This window comes from Hordeum vulgare, chromosome 4H (genome assembly GCF_904849725.1).
Source record: "Hordeum vulgare subsp. vulgare chromosome 4H, MorexV3_pseudomolecules_assembly, whole genome shotgun sequence".
NCBI classification, from domain to species: Eukaryota; Viridiplantae; Streptophyta; class Magnoliopsida; order Poales; family Poaceae; genus Hordeum; species Hordeum vulgare.
The window spans coordinates 336929701-336944888 of record NC_058521.1 but is presented as its reverse complement, the minus strand read 5'-3'; the positions used below and the strand labels follow the sequence as shown (position 1 = coordinate 336944888).

Below are 15188 nucleotides of genomic sequence, written 5' to 3'. Positions count from 1 at the left end.
AGGAGCACGAGCTGGGCGAGCCAATCAATTGCTTGAGCTTAATTACAGCGCGTTGGTTCCCAACGTGCATTTTCTTAGTTACACTAGTAATGTCTTTTGGCCTTTTGCATTCTAGTCTCTTGGTATCCTTTCGTAGCCTTTTGGCTTTCTCATGTATGTGTATGTATGATGGCCTTTCCCTGCTAATAAGATCAGTTGCTATTCTTCTAACATCAACATGGTATCATGAGCCTAGGTTAGGGATTTTTTCTGGGCGCTCCAATTCGCCCCACCAATCGGCCGTGCTGCTCCATGCCGATGCCTGCTTCTCACATCCCTCGCGTACAGCTCTCTATTGCTGCTGCTCCCCGCCCATCATCTCCAAATCCTCATCCGCCGGTTCCCGTCGCCAGTCCCCTGCAGATCGGCAGCAACCGCTCCAGACGAGGCAATCGCTCCCGCCTCGGCACCCTTACCGTCGACCCGCAGGTGGAGCGCCCGCCTCGAGTGCCCTGTTACGATGGGATTAGACCGGCCGCGTCCGACTGCTCCTCTGGCCTCCGCCCCACGCTCCTCCGGCCGCCGCCCGCCGCTCCTACCGGCCGCTGCTCGACGCTCCTCTGTGGTCCTGCACTCCTCCGTCCGCTGCCCGAAGCTCCTCCGCGGCCCGACGCTCCTCCGGCTTCGGCCGCTCGTCGCCGCTCGCCGGCCCCTTCCACCCGTCGTCGCCGGCCGCCCGTCCTGCCCCATCGTGTCTGCGGTGACTTCTGTGGCTGCCTGCCTGGTCGCGTGCGTGTGGTGCGTGTGCTGGCAGATTGATCGGTCGATCTGGTTGTCTTGCGCTCCTGGGCTGTTGTGTTTGACTTTGTTGCTAATCCCAAAAAAAGAAAAAAAGAGCACCATCTCTTTGACAGTGTCAGGCTATGTTGCCATTCCGCGCTATCACTTGATTTTTGATGGGGCTAACTACATCGAGTTCATTGCCTTAATGCGCATTCACATGCGTGGTCTTCGCCTCTGGGGCGTTCTTTTCGGTGAGGTCCGTTGTCCTGCGCGTCCAGTTCTTCCTGTGGCTCCCACCCCACCACCGACGCCACCGGATCTTGGCGCAGATGCTTCTGATGCTGATAGGAATGCAGCCAGAATTGCTGATGATGATGCGGAGGCTGCTTATAATCAGCAGGTCTTGGATTGTTCGGATGCTCTTTCTGTTTACCGGGATGATCTGGCTGCCTACACTCAGTGGTGTGATGATGATGCTCGGTCCTCACTCCCAGTGTTTTACCTAAGTTTGCTTCTGAGTTTATGGGGCTCACTACTGCCTTCGAGATGTGGACTCATTTTCGTCAGCGCTGTCTACTCTCGGGTGATGCTCTTTATCTATCAGTGGTCCGTCAGGAGCATGCTCTTCAGCAGGGAGACTCTACTATTGATGAGTTCTACACTAAGAGTTCTGCTATCTGGCGTCAACTTGACTCTCTTCGTTCTACTGTTTGTGGTACTTCCCATGCTGCCAGACTGTCAGGTCAGACATGGAGTTCCATGCGTCTATGAGTTTTTGTCTCGAATTCGTGGAGAGTTTGAGCCTCGTCGTGCTCAGTTGTTTGCTCGTGGCCGTGTGCCTCTTTCTGAGGTGCTTTCTGAGCTTCGTGCTCAGGAGACTCACCTCCATGGTGCTGGTTTGCTTGAGGTTCCCTCTGTGCTTGCTGCTCGAGTTGCTACTTCACCAGTGGTTTCTCGCTCCAGTGCTCCGCTGTTACTGTCCACTCCTCTGGGTAGAGAGGACCACTCTCGTCCTTGTACCCATTGTGGCTACTGTAGCAGAGATGGTCACTCCGAGTAAGATTGCTTCAAGAAGAAGCGTGATATGCGTAATAGGGAGCAATTCTTCTTCCGGGGCTCGTGCTTCTTCCTTGATGTTGTCTACTGTCTCCTTTACTGAGTAGGATATTGTGGAACTTCAGCTTGCTGCTTCAGGTTCTTCGGTAGGTACTGCAGGCTCTGTGACTCATGTTTCTAGCGTTGAGCAACCACCGCCTACACATTCAGGTACATCCCCATGGGTACTGGATTCTGGAGCTTCATTTCATATGTCTTCCGATTCTTCTGTCTTGTCCTCACTTAGACCTCTCGATCATTCTGTTATTGTTCTTACTGCTGATGGTACTCCTCTTCATGTTGCTAGTAGAGGCACTCTTTCCACTTCATTTTATGTTCCAAATGTTTCTCATTGTAAAGCTTCATGCACTAGCCAACGCAATCAAAAGTCCGAACTGACGGAAAGGGCTAGGTAATCCACATATACACTTCAACACCCCCTCTCACATGTGACGTGGAAAGTCAACACGTGGAGAGACTCAGAGGTATGGCTTAAGAGGCCTATACGTGGACAAAGGGGGACAACATCAATTTTTTAGATAAACTGTGAAAGCTAGGACTTGAACTCAAGACCTTGGACTGTGATACCATGTTAAGCTTCATGCACTAGCCAACACAACCAAAAGTCCGAACTGATGGAAAGGGCTAGGCAATCGACATATACACTTCAATACTCATGTTCCGCGCCTTACCATGAACCTATTCTCTGCCAGTCAGCTTACTGATTCTGGCTGTCGCGTCATTCTTGATGTTGATTCTTGTACTGTCCAGGATTGTCACACGAAGGCTTTGGTTGGTGCTGGCCCTCGCCGCCTTGACTCTCAAGGGCTTTGGGAGTTAGACTGGCCTCATGTTCCTTCCGCTGCCGCCACACTTACCAGTACATCTGCCTTCGCCGCTTCAACTACCAGCTCCTTCTAGCAGTGGCATCATCGACTTGGTCACCTTTGTGGTTCTCGACTATCGTCTTAGTTCGTCGTGGTCTTGGTCTTCTGGGGCCTGTCTCAGGAGATGTCTCTTTGCAGTGTCATGGTTGTAGGCTTGGTAAATAGGTTCAGTTACCTTATCCTACTAGTGAGTCAGTGTCTCAACGCTCGTTTGATTTAGTTCATTCTGATGTGTGGGGACCGGCTCCCTTCGCTTCCAAAGGGGGACATCGATACTACATTATTTTTATAGATGATTTCTCTCGTTACACTTGGCTTTACTTTATGTCGTCTCGTAGCGAGGTTTTCTCTATTTATAAGCGTTTTGCTGCCATGGTCCACACTCAGTTCTCTACACCTATTCGTGTGTTTCGTGCTGATTCTGCAGACGAGTATATCTCCAAAATGTTGCGTGGTTTTCTTGCTGAGCAGGGTACTCTTGCTCAGTTCTCTTGTCCTGGTGCTCACGCTCAGAATGGCGTGGCCGAGCGCAAGCATCGTCACCTTCTTGAGACAACTCATGCGATGATGATTGCCGCCTCTCTTCCGCCTCATTTTTGGGTTGAGGCTGTCTCCACCGCCACATCTCATAAACATTGAACCCTCATTTGCTCTACAGGGAGGTATTCCTCTAGAGCATCTTTTTGATCATTCTCCTGACTATTCTACTTTTCGGTTGTTTGGTTGTGTTTGTTTTGTTCTCCTTGCCCCCCGAGAACGCACCAAACTCACTGCTCTGTCTGTTGAGTGTTTTTTTTGGGATACAGTGATGAACATAAGGGTTATCGGTGTTGGGATCCCGTCGGTCGTCGGATGCGTATTTCTAGGGATGTGTCTTTTGATGAGTCTCGTCCATTCTACCCACGACCATCCTCTTCTACCTTCTCAGTAGAGGATATCTCTATTCTCACGTTTCCCAATACACCTCTCTCTGAGCCTCATATTCTTACTCCTCGTCCCACTATTGTAGATCCGACACCGTGTTCTCCTATGGTTTCTTCTCCTCCCTTATTGCATGACACTCCACCTTCATCACCAATCTCTTCTCCATCTCCATCACCATCGGTAGTTCCTTCTCATCCCACTTCTCCTTTTCATTATACCCGTCGTCGACGTGTTGTGGATGAATCTATTGACGTGCCATCTACTTCTGGTGCGCCATCTTTCTCGTCCCAGCCGGCTTATGGTCTTGGGATCGGCCTTGCCCTCCTCCTGACCGCTATTCTCCTAGCCGATATGGCCTTTCGGTTGTACTTGAGCCTACCTCTTATCGTGATGCTGTTGTTCATCCTGAATGGCAGTTTGCGATGGCAGAAGAGCTCGCCGCTCTTGAGCGCAACGGCACATGGGATTTGGTTTCTCTTCCTCTCCGTGTCCGTCCCATCACTTGTAAGTGGGTCTATAAGATTAAGACTTGCTTTGATGGTTCTCTTGAGCGTTATAAAGCTCGTCTTGTGGCTCGTGGCTTTCAGCAGGAGCATGGTCGTGATTATGATGAGACTTTTGCTCCTGTGGCTCATATGACCATTGTTCGACTTTTGCTCCTGTAGCTCATATGACCACCGTCCGCACACTTCTCGCTGTGGCCTTTGTTCGCCACTGGTCTGTGTCTCAGCTTGATGTCAAAAATGCCTTTCTTAATGGTGAGTTGTGCGAGGAGGTTTATATGCAGCCACCACCTGGGTATTCCGTTCCCGATGGCATGATTTACTGTCTTCATCGCTCTCTATGGCCTTAAGCAAGCCCCTCGTGCTTGGTTTGAGCGTTTTGCCTCTCTGGTCACTGCTGTTGGTTTTCGCCCAGTGATCACGATCCAGCGTTGTTTGTTCACCTTTCTGCTCGTGGTTGCACTCTTATTCTTCTATATGTTGATGACATGATCATCACCGGCGACCATTCTGAGTACATTGCCTTTGTCAAGGCTTGTCTTAGTGAGCAGTTCCTTATGTCTGATCTTGGTCCTCTTCGTTATTTTCTTGGGATTGAGGTATCCTCCACCTCTGATGGCTTTTTTATTTCCCAAGAAAATTATATCCATGATCTTCTTACTCGTGCGGCTCTTAGTGATGAGCGCACTGCTGAGACTCCTATGGAGCTTAATCTTCACCTTCGTGCTTCTTATGGTGAGCCCTTGTCTGATCTGACGCGTTATCGTCATCTTGTTGCGAGTCTTGTGTATCTTGCTGTCACTCGTTCAGATGTCTTCTATTCTGTCCATATTTTGAATCAATTTGTTTCTGCTCCCACTTCAGTTCACTATAGTCACCTTCTTTGTGTTTTATGATATCTTCGTGGAACGATCCCTCATCGATTTTTCCCCGTTCCAGCTCGTTCCAGCTCCAGGCCTATTCGGATGCTACGTGGGCTAGTGATCCTACGGATCGCTGTTCACTTTCTGCCTACTGTGTTTTTCTTGGTGGTTCTCTCATTTCTTGAAAGACGAAGAAACAAATTGCATTTTCCCGTGCAGAGGCGGAGCTGCGAGCATATGGCTCTTCTAACAGCAGAGGTGACTTGGTTACGATGGTTACTGGAGGATTTTGGTGCTTCTGCTATTACACCTACCACTGTCTTGTCGGACAACATAGTTGCTATCAGTATTGTGCGGGACCCCGTGAAGCATGAGCTTACCAAGCATATTGGTGTTGATGCTTCTTATGTGTGTGTTGCTGTGCAGGAACATGTTGTTGTTCTTCAGTATGTGCCTTCTGAGTTAACAACTAGCTGACTTCTTCACGAAGGCTCAGACTAGAGCGCAACATGGATTTCATCTCTCCTAACTCAGTGTTGTGGACCCACCATGAGTTTGAGGGGGGGTGTGTGTGTGTTAGAGTTATACTAGTAATGTCTTTTGGCCTTTTGCATTCTTGTCTCTTGGTATCCTCTTGTAGCCTTTTGACTTTCTCATGTATGTGTATATATGATGGCTTTGCCCTCATAATAAGATCAGTTGCTATTCTTCTAACATTAACACATTTGACATCAAAACAGGGGTAAAACAGTCCAAGAAAAACCCAAACATGCACTCCTTGGTAATGCGGCCTAGCAGTTATGCGCAAACAAAAGAAAAACGGAGGGAGTACTAAACACATACTGATATTTGATTATATTATCGCATAATAGACAGATAGTAGAAACATCTATGCAAATCACTAGCATGGCTAATATAGTAGTAATAAGCGGGATAAGGGAGTTATACCCTTCGTTAGGCCAGTTGGCCGTAGAGGCGGCAACTTCCTCGGCGGCCTTCTTGTCGGCTTCGGATGGCTGAGACATGGTGAGGACGACGGCATGGACGTAGTGGAAGCAGTCGAACGGAGGCGAGCGGTTGCGTAGGATCGCTCCCAAAAACCTAATTGCCCCTCTCCCGTACAGGATCCGGAGAGGCGGGGTTTCGGAGGCTTGCTCTCCCGTCAACCGTGTACGCGGTGAACAGGATGGAGTCGCCGGTGGCAACAACAACAAAAGGAGGAGTGCACGAATCCCGGCAAAAATAAGCGCATAGGTATGAGCTCGGCTCGGCTCGGCTCAATCCTGCGGAGTGGTGCAACAAGGAGTGACGGGTGGCGGAGGACTAGTGCACGAGGGCCACTTCTCTTCTCAAGCTCCAATAGCATATGGAAGAGAATCCCTTATAAGGAGGTCCAACTCCTTCTCCACTAGCGGGGTGGTACTAAGATTCCCACCATTCCCTTGTCATGACACCTACATGGGCCCTTAGAGATTTGTCTGAAACTGTTATATGGGCCTAAAGCCCACCCCATATTTCAACAGTGTGTGCGGCCGGAAAGTAAACGTATGAAACTCGAGGAGTCATGGTAGTGACTGGTGACTGGTGTGCGCTGCACTATCATGGGAGACATTATGGCCGACCGTCGAGCTGCATTTGTCAACCCCATGGTGCTTGTCTGAGTGATTCGTCTCATCGGGAGGATTGCATCAACGAGCCGAAGAAAATCACACCGATGGCTGCCGCTCTCGACGTCTACAACACCAACTCGACCACCATCTTCCTCGACTCCGGTGATCAATTCAGCACGGCCAGTCTCCTCCGATGGTAGGTTAAGCCACGATTCCCCGCATCCATGCGCTCCTCTTGCCGTGCTCTTGATCTTCTCCTCATAAAGTTTTTGTTCGTGCAGCAGCAACGCCCTCGTCACAAATACCTCCCGTTATCACCATCCGTGCTCACCATGGGCATGTTTGCGGTCAACTCCAGTACTCCACCTTCGTGTTTTCATCATCCCCCTCTCTCCGTTTTGGGAACGCGTCAGGTCGGTGATGGAGTGGCCCGGGTCGAACAGGATGCTCTCCGGCGCGGCTCGTCGCTGCTAGTAGATGACCCGGTCCCTGTTGGCGAGATAGGTGGGGCGCTGCCCGGGGCGAGCCACCGGAGGTGGGGTAGCGGTTGTGTGCGAGTAAATAAGGTGGAGAGGACGAAGGGGATTTGGGGGAGAAGATACCAGGAAATGACATGTGGCTCCATCTAGTCAGTGAGAGTAGAGCCTTATTTCAGTGGGATTTTTTTATGTGTGTCAAATTGATCTAAACTGGTATAGGGTTAAGATCAGACTGGGATCCATGAGTATAGGGTACCGATTTCAGGGATTGAAAGGTTGAAGTTCATTTTTGACGAGCTGTATGAATTCAAGGTTTAACAGACTTTACTTGTTGTGCAATAAGAGGTCAAGTAAATGAGAGCAGATGCTTCAGCATTGTGGCAAACTTATCATTGCCCTTTGAATGTGGCAGATAGTTGATGAAGGCAACGGGTGGGAAACACCTAGAGAACCATATGAAGTGACAGCACGGTAAATGTTTATTTTATTCTAAATCTAATAAATTCTGGTCAGTTCTTGGCAGCATTAGGACATAATTTTTATTTCTTCATGGTTAGTGCCCAAATGCTACAAAATTGACTTCTGTAATGTGATTACTGAAAAACTGAAATGTAAACTGAAATAGTAGTTGCATTTGATGATAAGGACATATAATGGTCAATTTGCACAGAAGGGAGGAGGGGAATACAAACCACTGACACTAGGGATGTGTTTGGTTCGACCAATTTTACCCGTCACCCGATTACGACGTAATCTGATTTCGTTACATGCGTTTGGTTAGCTCGGCCCGGTAACCCATACCATCGTAACTGTTTACAGCCCAATTCAAATCTGATTCCGCCCAACCCCTGACGTAAACAGGTCGCGTTACCGGACGAACCATGGCTCGAACGCTGCGTCCATCATCGTTCCTGTTTAGGCGGCAATGGCGAGGACCACGTCCCGCTTCTGGCCCTGGACCGGCGGGGCGGAGAAGATGTAGGAGAGCATCCGATGTGCGCAGGCAGACCGAGAGAAGTGGCTGTCCGCGAGGCCGGTGCAGCAGTCGGCGATGTAACCGACGATGGCGGAGCGGCCGGAGGTGCTTCGCAGTCCCAGATCAGTGAGCGGCCGCCGGAGGAAGCTAGCCTTGTTGTAGGTCCAGTGGAGGCGTCCATCGGCGGTCGATGGCGCCCACGAAAGAGACGACTCCACCACACCCCGTCCCACCCCACCCCCGAGGTCTGCTGTCTTTCATTTTCTGCCGCTGGTGGCCAAAGCAAACTAGGTACTCGATTCCTTTACGGCCATCAACCAAACAAAACATAGAATTATCTGTTACCTCCATGATCACAGGGTGATTTGATTCCCTTACCATTGACGTTGCCGCTCTCTAAAACAAACACCTCCTAGAAGGAAGTGAGTCTAGCTCACTTGGTGGGGGCGTGAATGCAATCCCACTTTCTGGGTTCATGTCCTCATGGACATGAATTTGTGTTCCTATTTATACTGTTGGGGGCCTCCCTTGCAGTTTCCCTTTGAAAGCCAGGAGTAAATGAACCCACCTGCTTGTCGACTGCGTCTTCTGGCGTCTAGTTTGGTTCAAGGCGCTGTCATGGATAAGATCCACGACAACATCGTCATCTCCGGTGGGTGGCGATGGAAGGAGGCAGCGCTGGAGGTGGCACAACTAGGAGAAGACGGAGATGGAGTCTCTTGTCAATAGAGTCATTGCGGCTGAATCTGAAACTGCAACGAGAAAGAAAAGGTGAGGATTGGGTTGGAAGAGATCAGGACGAAGATCATACAAGTTGTGTCCATGGTGAAAGTCGAGAAGATGGAGAAATTTGCAGTGATCACGAAACGGTAATGCTGAATGAGATGAGGCAGCGTTATTGAATATATGATGTTAGAGATCACACGACAGAGGCAGCGCGCTCCTGAAAATGAGCAGGAGCTTAGTGGAGTGAAGAACAACTTTAGTCACTCCCACTTATTTCAGCGCACTTGTTAGTGCCAGAGAAGGTGGTGGGAATGGGAGTGGTGGTTCTTGACATGTTCCCAGGGCAAATGTAGCTGCTTCAGCTGAAGGGAAGCAATCAAAAGGAGGACAGGAGACTGCTACCATTTATGCCAAATTTGTCTATACAAATGAGGGTGACACTGAACATGCATCAATAGCAGCCCATAAAATAAATTATGAATGGGTGCTTGATTCTGGAGCATCACAACATGTTGCTGGAGACTTTAATGAGTTTACATCTTATGTTTCACACTCTCTCACACATTAGAAAACCATTCACATAGCAGATGGCGCAATCCAGCCCATCACAGGTGTTGGGACAGTCAGCTGCACACTGAAAATTGAATTATCCTCGGTGCTTCATGTGCCAGCTTTCCCATGAACTTAGTGTCCTTGAGTGCTTTGGTGGACCAAATTGATTGCCGAATAACTCTTGACAAGGTTATGTTTCTTATTTAGGAGAGATCGATGGGCAGGAGTCTTGGGACTGGATAGAGGTGTAGAGGGGCTGTGGTTCATGGACTGTAGCACGACGAACCGGGAGGGAATACACATGTTAGCTGCAGTTGCCCGGGCATTGGTGTTCATCCTGAATGTGCCCAAGTTCCTGTGGAGTGAAGCTGTCATGACGGCCACCTTTTTGATCAACCGTCCACCATCCCAGGTGACGGGTATGAAATCACCGTGCGAGCTGGTTTTTCCAGAAAATAAATTCCCAACCCCCCTACCCCCTCTCCCTCAGGTGTTCTGTTGCACTTGTTTTGTTCGTGATCATAGGCCATCAGTCAACAAATTCGATTCTTGGGTAGTCAAGTGTATGTCTATTGGGTATTCTTCAGGACAAAGAGGTTACAAATGTTGGAGTCCGACCGAGAGGCGGACATTTGTGAGCACGAATGTTACGTTCCGTGAATGGGAACCTTTTTATGGTGAGAAAACTGATCTCAGTGTTTTGTTTGAAGAACTTGACCAATGTCTTCCTCCAGAGGTCAAGAGGGGGAGAACTTGACCAATGTCTTCCTCCAGAGGTCAAGAGGGGGAGAACTTGACCAATGTCTTCCTCCAGAGGTCAAGAGGGGGAGAACTTGACCAATGTCTTCCTCGAGAGGTCAAGAGGGGGAGAGTAGCATACACAGATGCATATGCAATAGTCACTGTTAGTAACTCCTGTGGCTCAGCTTCCTGCGATGATATGCAGGTTGGCACATCGACTCAGAATGGTAGTGTGCCGAGGTCGACAACAAAGCAAGAGGAGCAGCTAAAGGTGTATTCACGGAACCGGGCACCAACTCAGACTGGTAGTGTGCCAAGGTGGGCAGCAGAGCAAGAGTAGCTAAAGGTGTATTCACGTAAGGGAGGTGATGGTGTTGCACATGAGGGGGAGCAACTAGATCAGCCACTGACGGAACAACAGGGTAGTACTGATGTGATCTCCATCTCATCTCCGACGGAGATCAGGCTGAAGGATCAATTAAAGAGAATTGAGTTGAGGAGAACTACTCGAGAAACGGTATGGGTTTGATGACGATGATATTGAAAATTATGTCTTCTATGAAGCATTATCTCCAACCCACAAAGCATTTGTTGCTTCTCTGTGTCAATTCCAAATGACTGGAAGAAGGCTAGGAGGACTCAAAGTGGTGGGTGGCCATGGTGGCAGAGCTAGAAGCTCTGTGTAGGAACAAGACATGGGTATTTACACCCCTTCCAACTGGAAAGAATGCAGTCAACTGCAAGTGGGTATACACTGTGAAGCAAAATTCAGAAGGAAAGGTTGAAAGGTAAGTTGGATGGCTCCGCTCCCACCCCCGCTCTGCTCCGCTCCCACCCCTCCCTAGCCTAGGTTAGCCCGCCCCCACCACGCCGCCGTCGATTCCCGCCGGCAGCGCTCCTCCAAGCCCCACCCCACTTCCATGGCGTCTCCCAGCGCCTCCCCTCCCTGCTCCGGCGACCGCGTCTCCCTCGGCGAGCGCCGTTGGGCCGAGTCCGATGGGGAATCCTCCTCGGCGCGCTCGTACTGCGAGGTCGCGCGCTCGCCGGCGGCCCCGCTGCGACTGGCTGCCGCCGCGCCGGAGGCGGCAGGCCCCGCGACGGCCACGGCGACGGTTGCGGGCAAGCTCCCCGCCAAGGACCGCCTGGGACCCCGCTCCGAGGTGCATCGCGTCGGACGCGAGGTCACTCTGGACGCGGACGGGTTCCAGCATCCCCGGCGCAAACACCCCCGCCGGCCTCGTCGTACGCCTGCGCCGAGCCCGCCATGCCCGCGCAGCCCCTCCCCAGAGGAGGTTGCCGGCCTGTGCTTCCGTTGCCTAGACCGCTACCACAGGGTGAGGGACTGCACCAATGATGTCAGATGCCGGCGGTGCCTCATCCCCGGCCATGTTTCCCGCGACTGCGAGACCCACCTGCGTGCCAAGCCTGTGCCTCTGCCCGCCGCCGCGCCGCGTGCTGCTCCCGCACGCCAAGCTGCAGCCCCACCCCCTCCGGCCCCAACTCCGGCAGCGCCGATGGCCGCTGGACCTGTGCCAGCGCGCATCATCATGGCTCGCTCCGTCGAGATGGAGGAGGCGGAGGTGGTGCTGTCCCGCGCCCTGGTGGCCACCATCGCTGGAACCAGGCCGCGGGTGACCCCGGAGGACGTCGCCGGCGAGATGTACCGCTCGTTCCAGCTCGAGGAAGGGGACTTCACGGTCCACTCCCACCACCCCGAGGATTTCCTCATCATCTTCGGCTCCCAGCACTCCATGGACCGACTCCGCGGCGAACACTTCGTGCGAGGACTGCACTTCACCCTCACGCTTCGTCCCTGGAGCAAGCTCGCTCATGCCGGCTGCGGCGCGTTCGAGTATCGCGTTGAGCTCGAGCTCCGCGGTATTCCCGCCCATGCCTGGCACCTCGCAACGGCAGAGCACATCCTCGGGCCCAGCGTGTGGATCGAGCGCCTCCACCCACACACGCGCTCTCGCGCAGACCTAGGCGTGTTCCGCCTCTCTGGCCGCGCCCACGACCCCAGCCTCATTCGTCGCTCCGGCGAACTCGAGATCGTTGAGCTCATCCCGTCCGGCTCCACATCCGTTGCGCCCTCCGTCCGCACGCTCATCTACCCCTTCACGGTCGCGCTCTCTCGCTCCGAGGTGGACAGAGTGGTCGCCCGTAGCGCGGGGGATAGCGCAGACCCTGGCGACGGCAGCGGAGGGGCTGGAACGGGCAACGACCGGCCACTGGCCCAGGGCCTGGCCGCGCCTGCCGCCGCGGCCGCAAGCGCCGCCGGCCGGCCGTGCAAATGGCATGGCAATCGACACCCTCGGTTGGCACACGGCAGGCCGTGCGCTTCGAGCCGACGGGGTGGCCGTCTCTAACTGGCCATCCACTCGCTCGGCAGCGCCGCCGTTCGTACGTTACGCAGGGAACAAGATGGACGGTTGGCCCGGTCAGCGTGGCGGGGCCCAACACCCTCGTCGCTTTGCCAAAAGGGGAAAGCGGGTTTGGCAGCCAAAGGGGCCACCCCCTGTGGCCGCTCCTGCGAAAGCTGCCGTGCCAACAGCGCCCTGCCCGACAGGATCAGAAGCACCGCCAGCTGGCGAGCACCCATTGGCCCAGAACCCACCCACGACTGCGGGCCGGACCAAAGACGATTCAAACCGCCCGTCGCCTAGCGCGGGGTCGTGCGGACACATTGGACCCAGCAACGCTGTGACCAACCAGGGCGCACCTCGGGATCAGGAGGACCCCCCTCCCTGCAGCGACGTACCGGACACCCAGCCAGCGGGACCCATCTGCGCCCCTGGCATTGATCCTGTGTTGGGACAAAGTGGCGATTCGCCTGGGTCACGCCCTGCTACTGTTTTGGAGTCTTCTGCAGACTGGCCCACACGCAGCCTGGCGCGGGAGGACGAGTCTAACGGTGTCTCCACCGCCACACCGGCTGGTATTGACCCCGACGAGGATGGCCCATGCGAAGGCCCAGACGCAGCAACCCCGGGTGCAGGCCCACCTCCGCTCGGGCCCCTTGCGCTACTGGGCCAGGAGCCCAGCTTTGTGGCCGAGACGCCATGCACGCCGCAGCTGATCGACGTCGAGCCTGCACCCGTGTCGGCTACCCCAACGCCTGGCAGGTTCGCTTCGCCTCCGGTCACGATGCGTCGCACAGGAGTGCGGAAGACGAGGCCTTGCGCGCTCACGCTGGGGGAATTCCTCACGGCCGCCACCAAACACCTCAGCGCTGCTCTCCCCGCGCCCGACAGGCGACCACGACATCGCCCATTGAACTTCTCCCCCACCCAGCGCCGCGGCAGATCAGCCACCAAAGTTGCACAGGCAGCCGCTCCTCCGACCGCGGAGAGAAGGGCGCAGGTCCAAGTCCTGCGCACACTCGGCATCATCGGGCTAGACCAGAAGATCACGCAGGCCGAGATGCGCGCCTATGATGGGGTCTTCGCCACGCCCATCCCCTTGACTGTGCTCGCAGCCATCGCTGCCTTGGTGGACCGGGAGATTCCATCTACCTTCGAGGAAGCGTCGAGTCCCTCCGACCCCATCGTCGCCACTGTCGCGACTTAGCCACGTCGCACCGCAAGGCCCGTCGATCTCGTGTCTATGGATCACGGCCTTTAGATAGTTGTGGCAAATGTGCGAGGCATGAACGCCCGCGCGCGTAGGTCGAGCATTAGGTCGCTCCTTGGCACAACGAATGCATCGGTTGTATGTCTGCAAGAAACGAAGATGGCATTGATCTGCTCGTCGACCGTCCTCGAGGCGTTGGGATCAGAGTTCGATGATTACACGTACTTACCCGCCGATGGGTCGAGAGGAGGCATCCTCCTAGCGTGGAAAAGCAAAGTGGTGTCCATCACAGACCCTTTGTTCACCACAAACGCTGTCTCCGCCAAGCTCTCTACCGTGACAGGGACGCCATGGTGGATCACCGTGGTATACGGACCACAGGATGACGCGGCAAAAATAGCGTTCATGCAAGAGCTCCGTGATGTGCGTGCAGGCTGCAATGGCCCATGGATGGTATGTGGGGATTTTAACCTCATATACAAAGACGAGGACAAGAACAATGGGAATCTTGACAGGCGCATGATGGGCCGCTTCCGACGACTCATAAATGACCTGGCACTCAAGGAGATCTACCTAAACGGACGGCGGTATACCTGGTCCAGCGGGCAGTCACCGCCCACCCTGGTCCACTTGGACCGTGTGATGTGCACATCCGACTGGGAGGACATGCACGGAGAATGCCACCTACGCTGCCTTGCGTCCGTTATATCGGACCACAGCCCGCTGCTCCTGGATTGCTCGCCACTACCAAAAGGACGCCCACGGTTGCATTTTGAAGACTTCTGGCTACGCCTCGATGGCTTCCAGGAAACGGTGCAAGCTGCATGGCACTCTGTCCACGACGACGACCCATTCCGGCGCCTTGCGCTTCGCCTCCAAGCCACAACGCGCAGCCTGACTAGCTGGAGTGCGCGCTCCGTCGGGAATGTGAAACACAAGCTTGCGATAGCCAGGGAGCTGTGCCTGCGCTTCGATGGTGCGCAAGAGACCCTGATCCTCACCCCCAGCGAGCAATGGCTGCACAAGCAGTTGAGGCTGGTCCACCTCGGCCTGGCCTCCCTGGAGCGCTCCATCGCACGCCAACGGTCGCGCATCACCATGCTCCAGGACGGGGACGCCAACACCTCGTTCTTCCATCGACAATGCACCTACCGCAGGCAGAAGAACAGAATCCATACCCTAAACGTTCATGATCGGATTCTTACGGACCAGAGGGATATGGTGGAGGCGGCCTTCGAGCACTTTGACGCGCTGTTGGGCACGCCGGTGGAGCGCGACTGCGCGCTAGATCTGGAGCAGCTCATCGAGCCTCGCGACCTGCTCGACCTCGACGCGCCCTTTGGGGCCGACGAGATCTGGAACGCCGTGAAGCGACTGCCGGCCCGGAAGGCACCTGGCCCGGATGGATTCACTGCCGAGTTCATCCGCGCCTGCTGGGATATTATCCAGCACGACTACGTCGCCGTGTTCCAGCAGCTCTACGAGATGCGAGGGCGAGGG

At 53.9% G+C, this 15188-nt stretch overlaps 1 protein-coding gene across 2 annotated transcripts in view; it reads left to right on the top strand.

The window, feature by feature from the left end:
* The window catches only part of LOC123448584 (peptidyl-prolyl cis-trans isomerase PASTICCINO1), a 60651-nt gene that overhangs the window by 11441 nt on the left and 34022 nt on the right, over window positions 1-15188 (top strand). For both annotated transcript variants that reach the window (XM_045125537.1, XM_045125536.1), the window contains exon 7: window positions 7536-7594. In XM_045125537.1, coding sequence (XP_044981472.1) covers window positions 7536-7594 — 59 coding nt within the window. The remainder of the gene's footprint in view (window positions 1-7535; window positions 7595-15188) is intronic.